The sequence below is a fragment of the Thunnus albacares genome, chromosome 15 (assembly GCF_914725855.1).
Source record: "Thunnus albacares chromosome 15, fThuAlb1.1, whole genome shotgun sequence".
Classification (NCBI taxonomy): domain Eukaryota; kingdom Metazoa; phylum Chordata; class Actinopteri; order Scombriformes; family Scombridae; genus Thunnus; species Thunnus albacares.
In genome coordinates, this window is record NC_058120.1 from 16,800,165 (window position 1) to 16,816,267 (window position 16,103).

At 40.7% G+C, this 16,103-nt stretch overlaps 1 protein-coding gene across 1 annotated transcript; it reads right to left on the bottom strand.

The window, feature by feature from the left end:
* Window positions 1-2,347: 2,347 nt before the first annotated feature.
* Window positions 2,348-15,493, bottom strand: e2f2 (E2F transcription factor 2). Its single transcript, XM_044376039.1, has 7 exons — window positions 14,663-15,493; window positions 7,720-7,819; window positions 7,337-7,556; window positions 6,352-6,513; window positions 6,110-6,224; window positions 5,696-5,894; window positions 2,348-4,438 (listed from the first exon to the last, which is right to left on the bottom strand). Exons 1-7 carry the CDS (start codon window positions 14,936-14,938, stop codon window positions 4,164-4,166), a joined length of 1,347 nt encoding a protein of 448 aa, XP_044231974.1. The 5' UTR covers window positions 14,939-15,493; the 3' UTR covers window positions 2,348-4,163.
* Window positions 15,494-16,103: the final 610 nt, after the last annotated feature.

Genomic DNA, 16,103 nt, shown 5'->3' on the forward strand with positions numbered 1-16,103 from the left:
CCAGAGCTTTCTCTCTACTTTCTGTCATACACACCATTTCTTGTTTTAAAGCATAAAGTTTATGCTCTTAAGAAGTGAGGTACACCAAATGCCGCTTCCCACTTTCTCCCTGACGCACACACAGAGAAGTGGAGAGGTCGTAGAGACATCTTCCAGTAAAGATTTCGGCTGCCAGGATTTTCTCGCTGCTTCCCAGCAGCCCAGAGCAGTAATGCACGGTCCTCCAATCTCCCTCCCCCAAATATCACCCCTCCTCTCGCACTGCTTGTTGACTCAGCTCCACTAGTCCTGCTATCAATTTACTACCCCTGTCAAAGCAGGAGGCCCAGGCTTACCGTAAAATACCCCCTCTTCTGGTTGACACGGTTGACTGAAAATGGGAGGAATGGAGAAAGAGAAAGAGAGAGAGGGCTTGATTTATTGTTTAACACAGGACTCTTTCCCACTGGAATAAGCATATGAAGTGTCTTGAACGGGGCATGGCCTCTTTTGAAAACAATATACATCAAAAACTGCAAGTACTGGGAGGCAACTCTACTGCAAAAAGAGCTGTGACAATGAGTCTGTTTTGGAAAAATACGTCACACCTTACTGAGCGGTATCAGTCTCAATTCAGTGTCATGCATATCCTCTGTTGGCTTGGCCTCTAAGCTGGAAACATACCTGCCCATCAACCCCGCCCTCAGACATCCACCCTCTCCCTCTCCAGAATGCTTGTCATCACAGTTGGTATGGCAACAAAACTTTTTTCAGTCTGGGAATAGGTATAACTTGTTTGTGATTCATAACCCATTATAAATGCAGTGTCACATAGAATCCACAGTGTTGCAGTGTAATTTGAGACACCAACAAAGAATGCAATGAAATTCACTTTTTTTTCCTTCACTGTTGAGTCTGTTTTTTACCTCCCCGGAGAAGCTTTTAGTGGCTCTAAACAAACCCACTGTAGTCACTAATTTGCTGTTACCCTTTAAGAAAATTCTAATATCATTACATGTCCTGCAGCCCTAAACAATGGCACACAATGATTTACCAAAGGTTGGCACTGCTCATTGATGAGCTGTTACTTATTTTATACCATGCCAGCGCACAAAGAGGTATTTATGCAATTTAGGTGCTAATTTACTTCAGACTCTTGTCACATTGGTCTGAAGGTGTGATGTAACAGCAGTGAAGTGGTCTGCTGTTTAGATAGCATATAAACCACACAGTCAAAGGCTATGTGTGTGTATGTGGTGTCTGACATTTCAGTTTATGACCTTGTGTTAAACACATGAGCTGTTGTGCGTAACATCTGTTAATACACACTTAGCGCAAATAGAGGCAAACGGAACCGGTGCAGTCGACAAAGTTCATGTAGAGACAGAGTTTATTTCATGGTGTTGAACTTTGTTGGCAACAACTGCAATCTGTGGCGAGCATGTAATAAATTTGTGTTTCCTGCTGTAATATACAACTTCTTCCATGGGCCACAAATTTTAGGTGCTCTATAAAATTACTTACAGGAAGAACCAGGCAAGCATGTTTTAGCTCTCCTCTTTAGTACCTGGTGTTTGGAAACCCCTTGGGAAAGGACATATTAGCTCAGATTATAATTCCCAAAAAACAGTCAGTAAATATTTAACCTTTTTCTTCACGTTGTGTTCAGAGGCTGAAGCTACATGTAATATTTAACAAAAACATACAAATCTATACACGCATCAACTACACATTAGTAAATCTGTAATGTATTTCCCTGAAAATGCACATCCTTGTTTCCCCTCTGAACACACTGAAAGAAAGCATTCCACAGTGACCCACTGAACTTTGACCTTCTGGGTGTCCGCTCCCTTTTGTGAGCTTGTTTCCAAAGCAACCAGCTCATAAAGAGTGATGGATGTTTTTTGTCCACCTGTCTGAGTGTGTTTATATCTCAGCCAGTGTCATTGTCACTCTTCACGTCAACCTTCTCTCTCTACTCAGGGAATGTCACTTCTCATTAGATCAACATTGTTAGTGGTCTGCGGTCCAGAGCCTGCCACAAAAACTACATGAACCCTTGCTCTCAGTATTTTGATTTGAGCCTCCAACTTCAGTCTATGGGCTTATGTGCATGCATGAAGCATCTACATTGGTGCATCATCCACCAAGACTCATCAGTCAGGTCACATGAAGGAAGTGGAACAATAAATTTGATCTTTTTCCAGGATTTATGCATGAGACTCGAGGTGTATTTCAATTGCAGATTTATTGAAAAATGTTTGCTTAAAAGGACTGAACTAAAGATGGCACTTTGGAAAATACCAGTAGCTGCTTATAACAGTTTCTGACACAAACAATGATTGAAATAAAAACACATTCCCAAATATAAACCATGGCTTCAGTATTTATTTAATAGTTTCAAACAGACCACACAATATTACAAAATATTAAGTGCTGCATGTCATACAAAAACAGTCAAGCCTTCTGTATGGAGGCCAGTATCAACTTTCAAAAACAAATCTGAAAAAATAGGTATAAATACAAAACAATATATGTACAAATACCAGAAAAATAATGCTCATTGAAAAAACTACAAATTCGGAATTCACATTCACTAACCTACATTGTAAAACAACACACACGCAAACACACCATGACACCCATTTCCCAAGCTGTCAAATACACACACAAACACACAAGTTTTCAAGTTTTGTTAGGACAGGACAGCTTATCTCTGCAGCGTAGAGGGAAAGCCAAAAATACATCAGTATGAAAATCAAATTTCCAAAATGTCTAAAATGCCTCAATAAAAAAAACAGATAAAAGTCACAGCTGCTCTGACCTCGGGTGCATGTCATTGACATTTAAAAGGGTTGCACCACAACATGTGGGAAAAAAGCATTCATTGGCTTAAAATCTGAACAGTAAAGATATAAATTCCTTATTGTTTCTATTGCTTTTTAATCAACATATTCATTCATTTTAGAACAAGAGGAAAACAACATAACTCCTCTAATTAATTACATCAATTAACCTCGCTTCTAACCAACCTGCAACACAGATGCTGCATAGAATTTCTTTTGGGGATATTTCCTCAGAAATACAATAGTAGTTGTATATTACTAAACCAACAATCATTTAAAATAATCAATTAAAATCAGATATTACACTCACATCAAAAGAGGAGCAACTGGATTCGAAACAAAGCTGCCAAACCAACAAAAGAGAGTGATTCTCTTGTTCAGTCAGAGATTATACAGTATGTGTTCACTAAGCACCCATTATTAGTCATTAACTCTGAGTCCTGAATCAACTGTCAGAACCTGCACGTTTCATCACGCAATGCAGCGCCAAACAGGTACAAGGCCTGACGTAAAGCTTAAGGCAAGTGAGAGCAAACCTGATCAGACAGAGAGGCATGAGCACCTTCAAAATCGGTTGTATGACGTAATAACTACGCTCAGACTTCACACTATTTATATTGTAAAGATGTAAACACTTGTGTATCTACAATGATGGGCTTCACAGCTTAATTTGGTCAGTGGTGAAGATACTAGGACACTTAAAAACACACCCTGTGTTCAGTTCTTAATGGCTTTAGCTGACTCTTATCCAGTGATTGAATCCTGTGAAGCTGCATGGCAGTTAAAGCTGGCATAATACAAGGCTGCCCCCTACGGGCCAAAGAGTGGCACAAACATTTAGACTTTGGAAACAAGGAAGACAAAATTCCTGAGTTGTCACACTGTAAACACAGTCCGATACCCAAATGCATCTCTTTTTTTTTTTTTGCTGGTGATGTGATATGCATAATAACTCCTGCATTTGTATGAGATTGCTTTTTTTTTTTAAATCTCAGCTAAATCTGCAGCTGAAAATGTGACAGAAACTCCAAAACAATCCCCAGTTTATAAACTGTTTCCTACTGGTTGAGGAGTACACACATCACTATTAATCTAAGCCCCACACCTCCCTCCCAGTTTGATAATTTTACATCAATATGTACAAATTTGATTTTTTACCTTATTAAAATAAACACAAGGGGGTGAAATCCTCCTTTGGAATTACTAACATTAAAACAGGCATGGCAAAAACAAAGAGTGATGGCTTCATAGTGTAATATTTCCTACCCCGAGAAGGCATTCAGTTAAATACCCCCCTCCCTCCTCCCTAAATTTCCTTTCCCCTCCTTCATCTATACCTCAGCTCTTCAACAGATCTCCAAGATCGTAAGTATCGAAGAAATCTGACACTCCCTCGCTGTCCTCCAGGCTCCAGAGGTAATCGTCGTGGTCTAAGGGTGGAGAGAAACTGACAAATGGGGTGTTGGGGTCTGCGGTGAAGGAGGTGCCAGGGAGTTGGTCCTCGGTCATCTGGAGCAGGCTGGGGGGCAAACCCAACAGACCCTCGACATCCAGCAGAGAGGAACTGGACGCTGCAACGGAGGAGGTGACTGGAGCTGCTGCAGACAGGTTGGCTGTGTTTAAGAGAGGAACAGTACAGGAAAGAGGTGGGTGGGGGGTGAATTTGATGTGTTTGAGTGTGAGTAATAACTGCAGAACAGAGCACGATAAAAATCTTTAGCTCATGTGCTTCTAACAGCCTCTCTGAGGATCTAATTTACCACCATAAGCTCAAAACGTATCTTTAGCTTCATTTTCATCCTTTTAATTATATATATATATATATATATATATATATATATATATATATATATATATATATATATATATATATATATATATATATATATATATGTACACACACACACACACACATACACAGTAATTTTGCTATTTTATCTTGACCTTTGACTGCACTTCATTATTTTATTGCTTTTATTTCTTCTCATAATTTTAGTATTTAGTATTTACTTGTATGGTACTTACGTATATCAAATGTGCAAAATAGATTAAGTTTAGTAGATTTATTGATTGAGAAATTGCATTTTGTACATTTTTTTTACATTTTTTGTTTGAGTGTATACTTATCAAGCAAATACCTCAAATAGGAGAAGAGCTGTACATGACTAGTACATAGGTACAATCAAGGCTTTACACATTATACTATAACAATGGATATTGTGATTGTGATAATTCTGATACAAATAGTAACAAGTAGTTATACTATAATCATGTAATTGATGGATTGGAGCTTCAGTTTGATTAAACTTAACACTGGTTAATTTATTTTCTCTAAACCTGTGTGTGTTATAGTGTATCCAATGTTGCATGTATGCTATACTGTATCTTAAAGCTGCAACTATTAGTTGGTTAATCTATTTTGTTAATTGATGAATTGTTTAAGTAGCTTTTCAAGCAGAAATGCCAACTATCTCATTTTGAAATGTGAGAATTTGCTGCTTTTCTTTGTCTTACATCATAGTAAATTAAATATTTTGGGGTTTCAGACAAAAAGATGTTTGATGATGTCACATTAACTCTAGCATATTGTGATGGGAATTCTTCACTGTTTTCTAATGATTTACAGACCAAATGATTAATAATAAAAATAATCTGCAGATTAATCGATAAAGAAAATAATAGTTAGCTGCAGACCTTCTCTAGCTATACTGTATATATGTGAAATGTGTAGATGGTGCATCGTGTATTGTCATTGTCAGTATGTAATTGTGAGTTGTTAAAAGTAGTGCTGATTTGTATGATCACTATGATCACTAATAAAGTCAGAACCGCACTGTGCTGTATATAACCCCGCAGAAAACCCAGCTTACATTCAGCAGGCTCCTCTTTGATGCTATAGCTTGGTGGTGCCATTGGGGCTACAGTTGGGGGGCAGAGGGGTTGAGGGAACTCCTTTTTAGGTGTGACAACACTTTTAACGGGACTGGCATCTTCAAGACCCTCCTCTGGACACAGGTAGACTTCAATGGGGCCATTCTTACTCTTCAGATAGATCTGTAATGACCCTTGCTGTAAAGAGAAAGAGCAATCAGTGTTAGTTTTATAGAGAAAACTGATTAAATTGCATTTTTGTATATGTATGTACAATATAATACTTAATAGCATTTGTGAAGCATCTCATCTATCTGACAGAAGCACTGACACATAATAAAAATTTACATGTAAGTGCAGTGGTGAGAAGGAGGAAACAGAACATGTTAAGTAACACAAAGATGTGCTCTCACCCCTGCCGTGTCTGGCACCTCCAGCTTGGTCTCAGCAGGAGCCTTGACAGCAATGACTGTCTGGTCTCGGAGACTGCCAATGGATCGGATGTCTTGGTATGTCACGTAGCCCAACGTACAGTGTGGAGTCAAGGGTAACAACAGTTGAAACGAAGCGGATATTTGCAGGAATACAGATAATTAAACACAGAGGACTATCAGGGAAGAATGCAGATAAACACGCAGCTGCATGTAAAGGATATCTCTGATTGTCTTTATATTCAGTGAGCTGTTTGAGCTGTGTGGTGCTGGAGTGGATCAGTTCATCCAGAGATCTCTCTGCCTTCTCCAGATCTCCAAGCTCTTTCCTGAGGGCGCGTGCCTTCTCTCCTCCACCTGCGCCACCCTCGAACACATCTCCTACCCTGCAAACACAAGAACAAACACATAAACAATTATAAGCGGGGTGGTCTGACTGTATTCAAACTGAAAATCTTCACAACTCAAGGTCATATCATGTTATGATTGTGTCAGAGAGGTGTTGATTGAATTTAGTCTTTATGATTTATTGTTTTTATCTGTTCAATTTTCATCTGTGGTAAACTCTGACCTCTGATCATGATCCAATCAGATTACAGGGCCTAATGCAAAGTGCTGTTAGTTGAAGCTAACCTTTATTACAAAACAAATCAATGCGTGTGCTGAATCCCCAAAGGCAAAAATCAACATCAGGAGTAAATGACACTCATTCAGAGAAGGAGCTTGCAAGAACAGAAATGTTGATCTAATACAATGACGCATGAATAAACGATTTAAAGGGCCAGAATATAAGATTTAGGGGGATCTATTGGCAGAAATGGGACATAATATTCATAAGTATGTTTTCATTAGTGTATAATCACCTGAAACTAAGAACTGTTGTGTTTTTGTTACCTCAGAATGAGCCCTTTATATCTACATAAGAAATGGGTCCTCTTCCATGGAGCCCACCATATTTCTACAGTAGCCCAGAATGGACAAACCAAACACTGGCTCTAGAGAGGGCCTTTCAAGTTTTTACCAGTTTTGTGGCCACCATAGATTCTCTTAACCACTTGAAAAGGGAGAATGAGGACAATTTGGTTGCAATCTGCAACCTCACCGCTAGATGCCACTAAATCTTACGCATTGGTCCTTTAAGTTTCAGTTTTACCTCAACACCATTACCATTCCTAATAATTAATCTCCCTCTTCTGTATTTGTACTCACAACCACTGGATGTTGTTCTTGGACTTCTTTCGGATTAGCTGGACTCCCTCCAGGACGTTGGTGATGTCATAGATGCGTCTCTTTTGGACCTCCAGAACCTCAGTGGCCCAGTTTAGGTCAAGAACTCCATCAGGAGACTCGGCAATCAGGCCCACAAATTTCTTGGTGAGCAGGCCCAAGGAAGTGTCATACCTCGTCCGCTCACCTGGAGACTTTGGAGCTGAGAGAAAAAATATACAGACAAACGCAGACGAGAGGAGAACAATTAGAGATAAAAGACAGTTATACACACAGACACCTACACTAGTCTTGGTGCACCTTCAGTATCCACCTTTAAAACCCATGACATCTATTTATGTTCTGATCCATGGCCATGTACTCACTCCTTGGACTTGGTATCCTTGCTGCAATGCTGCTTTTGCCTTTTGGTGTGCGGAAGTCTGGGAGGTAAAGAGGGTCCTCTAGGTCCAGCTTCCTTTTGGCCTATAGAGAAAAGAGTTCATGTATCTTAGAAAAAAAATGTAAGAACAAAAACATGAAAAAATATTAGAACAACCAGGGTGTTTCTAATGGTTGCAGTGTTTACACTGACCTAACCATTCTGTCATCATAACAGTATGAATAATATTCCTCATGCCAATTCCCTCCCAGTCTATGGTCTGCTGGAAACAATCTTTTATATCACCTGCTTAACAAATCCCATTGACTTTAAATAATGGCAAGTTGAGAGTTAAATCATGAGAATAAAGTGAGTACCCCATTCACCGAACTGTGACATCAATGCTGGCAAAAGTGCTAAATAGGGGGTTGTTGAAAAGTGCCGTATCGTAAATGTGCCAACAGCCCTCAAGTGCAGGAACAAAACACCCCCCTCACACTTTCCCAAGCACTTCAAGAGGGGCTGATCTTGTGTGTGTGTGTGTGTGTGTGTGTGTCTGTGGGCGGATAGGGAGGGGGCTGATTGCCTCTCAAACCACTGCCTGCAAAACACCAGGAAATCCCTGGAATCACTCAATGACCTCTCCTCCCCCTCTCAAGCCTTCCTATTTGTCTCTCTGCTTCTTTCTTTTACTTTAATACACAGACTCTAAGTCTCCACACAAACATATGATTAACTATAACTATAATGCATCACAACCTCAAACACACACACATACACACACAACCTTTGGATCCCAATAAAAACTCAGTATCCTCATGTGACCATTACTCTTTCCAGTGACCTACATAGACGCAATGTCACCGAAGTGAAAGTCACACGAGGATTGAGAAATGACCAACTGTCTGAGAACTCTTGCATAAGAAAGATGGGAGTGACAATTTTTAGGCAACCTAAAAAAAGCGGAATTCTTGTCAGTCAATCGTTAACTCCCACAAATGTTCACCGTGGACGATAAAGTTTGCAGTCAGTCTGTAATCATTCATTTTATTATGCAGTGCGGCCACGCAAAAAACACACTGGTAACTGAGCTAACGGGGCGTGGGATTTCAGTTAGACACATCTGAGGCTGCTGGGTAGTTTGCAGCATATGGTTAGTGACTTCACTTTTTTGTATTCTGCTTTCTTTCATATCCTTTTTATAAATACTGGGAAATAGTAATCCCTTCTTGTCATCACAGTGCACATGAAGCTAGTAAGCTAATTGGTTTAGGCAACTGACTGTTTCAGAGATGGGAAAAGTGGTGAATTGACTCAACCATGTGTGAATATGCCTGTGTGAGTGTGGGGAAACTGAAAGCTGCCATTGTCCCAGCGTGCTCTCTGACATGTCCACCTGTTGACTAGCGACATCTGGAGCAGCACAGCAAGTGTTTGAGCTGTTGGCAGTTTTTAATCCCTACAGCATACAGACAGGCATGCAGAAACATCAGCAGGGCACACGGGACAAGTCAGTGACCGTGACTTCTGGACAATATGGTGGCTGTTAACATTCACTAAAGGGAAACTTTGTGATTTTTCAACCTGGACCCTTTTTTACCATCATTTTGTGCCTAAGTGACTATTAGACACTTAAAATAACAATCTGAGCCAGTCAGTGGCAAAAACAAGCACTTTTAGTTTATGCACATTGACGCGGTGCAATTGCCCCAAAGGATTACATTGCAGCCTGTTTCACAGCTGCTGACTAAAGCACTCTTGCTCAATACTGGACTAATTTCAAGAACTGTTGTCCCCATTAGTCACTTATACACAAAATGATGGGAAAATAGGGTCCAGCTTGAAAAATCATAAAGTTTCCCTTTAAGACCCCATGGGTCACAAGAAAGATGTAGATGATACAGGTCCTCTGGTTTGTCAACAAGTAGTGACAGGGTTAGCTAAAACAGAGAGAGAAAGATTCTGGTTTTACTTGATTGTCCATTGCATACTGCGCCAGCACAAATATGAAAACAAGACACTGTAAGAGTTCAAATGTCTGCAGTCATGTTAGCAGCTCTGTTAGGCTGTACTTGGGTGTCACACGAAAAGTCAGGAAATCATCAAAGTGATTCCAATTCATCCTGTGGCGGATATGAAGGTCTGCACCAAATGTCATGACGATCTAGCTAATAGTTGTTCAGATGATTTATTCAAAACCACAAATGTCAACCTCATGGTGCAACTAGGTACAATGTTCGGGAACAATGAACGTTTGTACAAAATTTCACAGCAATATATCAAATAGTTGTTGAGATATTTCAGTCATATTTCCATCCATAAAGCACCCTTCACGTAACATAAGTTGAGGGTTTCATGGCCTAAACGTGAAGCTCAAACTGCACCGTGTCTACATTTTTCAGGTCGGCAGGTTTGCACTTTTTAAGTCAAAGCCACAGGCTTCGTGACATTTTGAAAGAGGGGAATCAACGGTTTCACCCTGCAGCTGTATGGGTTAGGGTGGGGGTTTGGGTGCTCCCTTTTGTGCATGAGGGATTTCTCTGGTGAGTCAGCTACATTACGCAAACACCATTTTAACCAGTAGAAACAGTTTGTCTTTCTTTCGCTTGCTTTCCATGGTGAGAATAGTGCAATTATGAAGAATGGTAACAGTTAAGCTCAACAGCCACGTTGTCATATCAGGACACACAAAACATCCTGAAACACTAAATCAGACCGTTTGGATCAGGCTTAGACAAAAAGCTGGGTATTGTGTGTACTATAATTATTATAGTGAGGAAATGTTGTGTCATTTCCAAATGTCATTTAGAAATAAATTCCCAGATACTCTGCAGTAAGTCACTATTTAGGCCAATTGCTGTGACAGGAAATAGGGAAGGCCTGAGCCAACTATACACATAGCTCTTTATCTCCTAAACTCGCAGTATCACACCACTCGCGTTTGCTGTAACCTCACCCTGCCTGCCCAGTTACACCCAAGAGCTGCACGTGGCTCTTTTGGTTTGCTTTGCATTCTTTACCCAATTCCCGCCGTCCCTGTCACTGTGGTGAAATCTCTACAGTGCTGTTTCACACACAAAGTCATAGTCACGTGAAGGACTTCTACAGCCAGGCCTCTCCTTAAACCAACAAACCTTGTCTGTCAGGCTGCATGGGACTCAGATTCCATCCAAGCCAAGGGCAAGTTACAGTACGCCCGCAAATATCTACTCCTTTGTACACAAACCCCTCTGTACCACACCTCTGGGTAGTCAAAGGAAAACAAAAAACTGCATTGCTGATGAGACTGATAGAACGTGTCTCTCAAGAGGTAAAAGAGGAGGGTGGATCTGCCCATTTGGGGTTGGTGGTGAAGAGGGGGGAGCAGGCTGCTTTGAAATGCAAAACTCCCCCTATTGAGGAAATTATACTCTGGGGTCAGCTCTGGCCTGAGGCTGGGGTAAAGCAAGGTGAATGAGAGGGAGTAATGTGGAGCGATTTTGAGCTAGTGCATACAGTTGGCGACGTGGCTAGTGTCACACCCAAGCGGCATCAGCGTCTGAATGGGGGCTCACCACAGGGGCTCCCAGGATGGAACAAGAGGAAAACTCGGGTTATGACAAAGCTCATAGAGGAGGTTTGAGTTCCTACCAAGCTGATATCAGTGCTCGTGCAGTTTTGGCAGATTGTGCACATTCCATGAAAATCACGGAACGCGCACATGTGACATAAGCAGGGAATGAGTGGAACATTGTTTCTGGTCAACATTATGCAGATGCGGCCTGGCTCCAAGTGCCATTTGGTTGTAGTAAATGCTGTATCTGAAACAGACAAATTCATTCATCAGCAGTGTCGTAGAGTGTTGATGACGAGGTTTAATTTGAAAGTAGCTGTCACAAGGAGAAAGGACTGCCCCTGAACTTTGGAGGGAGGGAGACCGAAGTCCTGTGACACATTTACATTACTATAAACCCAAAAGGAAACAGTGACACAACATTATCAACAGTTTACACACCCTGGTTAGAACTCACATGCCAATCACTGATACATTGCCTTTTACTACAGTTGGCGTGGGCATCGCTGCAACTCATGTCAAACATTAACTTTTTTTCATAGTGTTTAGAAAAGCATATGACCAATGAGTAAGCTTTGGAGTGTGGGGTCATGTATGACAGCTGTTTAGCAGTTTAGCTTTTTAGCTTGCTATGGTTTCTAAGCTGAGCCAACCATCGTATCAGTCATAAAGAGAGTGGTTATTATGTTGTTAAGGTCAAAGGAAATGAGCTTTACATTAAGTGTTTCCTGTTGGTTGGTTTGTTCTGGAGACGCAAAATCCAGAGTCAAGCTGCTGTGTCAGCAAGCGCATGAAGAAGTCATCATCATGAGATGCATTGAAATAACGTTGCATACTTGCCATCCTCAGTCATGACAGCAATGTAAACTACAAGATAAATAGTGTAGCATTATGCCCTGATTCAGTCAGACATACTACTACTTATTTACTTATATTTTCCCCTTTAAATATGATCATAACAATGACATACTTATGTCTTGTGTTACATCACCCTGCTGAAACACATCTCTTTATTTGAAAATAAACTAAATGGCTAACCATTCTTGAATTATGTCTTTTATAGTATGTAAAGACACAGGAATAATTAATGTTTGAATCAAAGACTGAAAATTTGTTCAGGTTTCATAGAAAACTGTGAATTTGTTTTTACCACGTGTCCACAGCTGCCATAGTGATACTCTGTGGCTGAAAAAATGAATCTCACCTTCCTTTCTGTGCATTTAAATGTTTGTATCCAGGAAACCTGATTTGTAAGAAATGTCTTCGTATGTGGAACCTGAACCTGAATGACTCAACTTTTTAAAGATTCAGGTTTGTGTCAGAGACCACGAAGCTGCCAGAAAAAAGGCCTTGAAAACCCCTCAACAACCCCACGTTTTACATGAAATATAACTGATGATTCTGCGGCGCGTTGAGAAGGGTCATTCAAGGATTTAAGAAAAAAACCCCTAAAAAACGTCAAGGAGAAGTGGTGAAAACTGTGAGATTATCACCTGATATTTCTAGTGAAATTGTACTCAAATGGCACTACTAGACCTGTTATTCTGATCTCATTAACTCCTCATGTTTTATTAGTTACTACAATGTTTCAGGACAATTGTTTGTAAAACTTTCAGAAAAACATTTCCCCTTAGTATTTAAAGTTTACCTGAAATGTGCTGAGGAAGTTTCATAATCATTGGACTCTGGGACTTTTGAAACCTGCTCTATAATTTCAAAAGGGCATCACTATTTGCCATATTAATTGAGCTCTCATTTTGGTTATATCAACTATTTTTTGTGTTTTTCTGGCTTTTTTTTTTATTCATTTAAAAACGGAAGTTAACACTGTCACAACAAATCCAATCATGAACAGTATGTACAGCAGGGAGCAAGAGTAGACAACACCATTATCAGTGTGAAAACACACTCAGCATATTGCCTCCTTATCAGGAACTTGTCACTATCTCCTGATGATAGCATTTGCTGAATATTAATAATAATAAAACCCTATCAGCATCAGATCCTACACTCTATGTTGCTCTCAGCCAGTTATTGGCAATCTATGTCACACAATATGGTCTGAACGCTTAATTAAAAGGGAAAAAAACAACACATTTTCAAATCAGTAAACATGTGACAGACAAATCCAAGAACATTACATAGACTTGAATTGTAATGAAGCTCACCTTGGCATATGATAAGCCAGGTGGTAGCCTATTTCACACTTTACTTATGTCCAACTAATCCTCTTGTAGGGCCTATTAGTGAATACAGGCCCAAGGGCAGGGGGTTAACATGAGATTTGAAGACCCTGTGCCCACTCTAACCCCTAACCCCTTTAGCCTTACTGCAATTCACTAAATCTAGAAGAACTGCAAGGCTGACTGGCTGTTAAGGAAGAAGACAGCAACATAACAAACAACAGCAGGTGTGGAGCACTAACACTAACACTGCTGACTGCGATGCAATCCTCTCAGATCATCAAGCTTTTCAAATAATCTTTCAGCAATAGGAAGCGGACTGTTTATACATGGAGTAAAGCTCACATTACATATTCTTCTTACATAAATAAATCATACAGCTGATCCCCCCCCCCCCCCATGAATGATGTTTTTCAGTGTCTTCCACCATCAGCTCTCGAGAAAACACACCAGTCGTCCGGTTATGACCTCTGACCTCCACCTCCTTCCTACAGTGACATGAACAGGTTACACAGGTCCTCTATTGCCTTAACGACAGGTGCAGTTGGAGCAGCTGTCATACAGGTGTGATCACAAAAAAAGCTGTCCAAATACAAATGTGAACGACAGCTCGGGAACATTTCTTGTCAAATTAGAGGTAACAGATTGTTGAGCGAGTAGCTGAGCTACTCACAAAATGATCCCATTTTTAGTTCCCACAATAGTTAAGCCGTGTTTACATTAGTGTCTTCCATCAGGCTGATCATCCGCCTGGCATTGTTTGATTGCCACTGCTATCTCCCACTGCTGCGGGGGCCACTCATCCTTCCTTTTCACAAGAGAGGGGCCCCAAACACTCTCCAAACACTACCAATAGCCCTCACCCCTCCCCTCCACTTCCCTAAAGCCACCAAACCCACAGCGTCTGGTCTATAGCTACAGCTGGACTGCCTGAAAAGATGTCACACAACTTAACATGGCAGGCAAAGGGAGGACACCATTCATATTCTCTATGTCCTGCAGCAGTCACAGTCCCTCCTCTGTGGCTTATCACGTCAGAACATATTTGAATGTGACCTAAATGTTGCTAAAACATGCATACCAGTGTAAATCAAGCATTATTCCGCCTACACACAGACACACGACACACTGTACTGGACACTGAAGCGCTTATTAAATATTCAAAACGTGTGTATTTGTAGTGCAGGCTTAGTGTGTGTTTGATTCTTTACCGGCAGTCGCCCAGAGGATGATCTGATGGGTTTAGCCTCTGGTCCGTGGGGGGTTGAATACAGGCTGTTGGCTCTTTGTTCGGCCGCGGCTGTGTTGCAGATCTGGGTGAAATACCCGACCGGTACCGTGCTCATCGGAGGGCTGGACAGTCCGGTGCTGAAGAACTCGGTTTTTACCGCTCCGGTGGACAAAACCTTCATCTTCTGTTGAGAGCAAGGAAGCCCCGCTGCTGCCCGACCCGATGCCGGAGAGACGCCTTTAGGCATTCGCATCATTTTCCAGAAAAAAAACCAAATAAAAGGAAGTGCGAGGGGAGACGTGGTGTGCTGAGAGCTAAGCACACAGATTAATACTCTGCAAAATTATATTAGCAAGCCGCTGCCGCAGGTTTTCTATTAAATATGTCTACCCTTGTAATATAATAACAAAGGAGCAGAGAGCGACTCATACAGCTGAAATCAGCCGATTAAATACAAAATGCATGAGTTAAACATGCAAAAAAGAGCCAGTTTCCTATCAATATATACTCAATTAATCCAGCTGACTGGTCGTTGTTGATATCCTTTGTCCGATGACAAAGTGTTGATGAATCTTGCCCTACAAGTTATAAAGCATTACTCCCTAAATAAATAAACAATTTGAAACATCCAGTTACTTAAAGTCCAATACAAGAAGGCTACCAGGTCTCATAAAGATCGGGTTCCAGCTTGAGATTTACAACTTATTGTGGCTCCTTCTGATGCGGATTCCGACCCGGTCTGTGACTCCTGTCCGTCCACCTCAGAGCTCCGCTCTCCATACAAGAGGACAAGAGCTGGGAAAGAACAGCTTTTTTTTTAGCGCCAAACTTCGTCCCGCGAAATTTAGATCTCCCGCGGTTAGAACTCGCCTCTGATTGGCTCACGGCACGTTCGGCTTGTCATATTTGCATAAAACAGTTGTAGGAGGATGGGGCCGGTCTTCTTAAAGGGACAGTAGCCTAATTTTGGGACACAATGTTCTTTTATTGCCAAGCTGGAATCGAAAACAATGACCACTTATTATTTGGGATTTGAATCACGAAGAGCTGTCCAGTTTATACAATAAATATATGTAATCAGAGAGTTGTAACTTTATTGTTACTATACTGTTTGTTGTCATTACAGCTCATGATATGCACAATAGTCAAATGTGACCCATATCTTGCATCATAAAGTAACACCCTAAGCTTGGGTGTGGACATTTGTTTAAACCCAACAGATCTTAGTTTAAATTCTTGTAAAAAGTCTCTCAAAAAAGTTTTTCAGAGATGGATTTACAGGAAAATTAAGACATGTATAAGGGCTACTTGAGCATCCACAAAAATATTATTGTGAAACTTGAATATTTCCTTAAATTGTACATGAAATATGCATTCATTATAAGTTTCATTTCAGAGAGAAGATACAGAATGCAGTTATA

Coding starts and splice junctions, on each gene's coding strand:
- e2f2 (XM_044376039.1), bottom strand. CDS start 14,938: ATGATGCGAATGCCTAAAGGCGTCTCTCCGGCATCGGGTCGGGCAGCA. Junction 6,225..6,351: donor GAATATAAAGACAATCAGAG/ATATCCTTTACA, acceptor TCCACACTGTAC/GTTGGGCTACGTGACATACC. Junction 5,895..6,109: donor AGGTGCCAGACACGGCAGGG/GTGAGAGCACAT, acceptor TTCTCTTTACAG/CAAGGGTCATTACAGATCTA.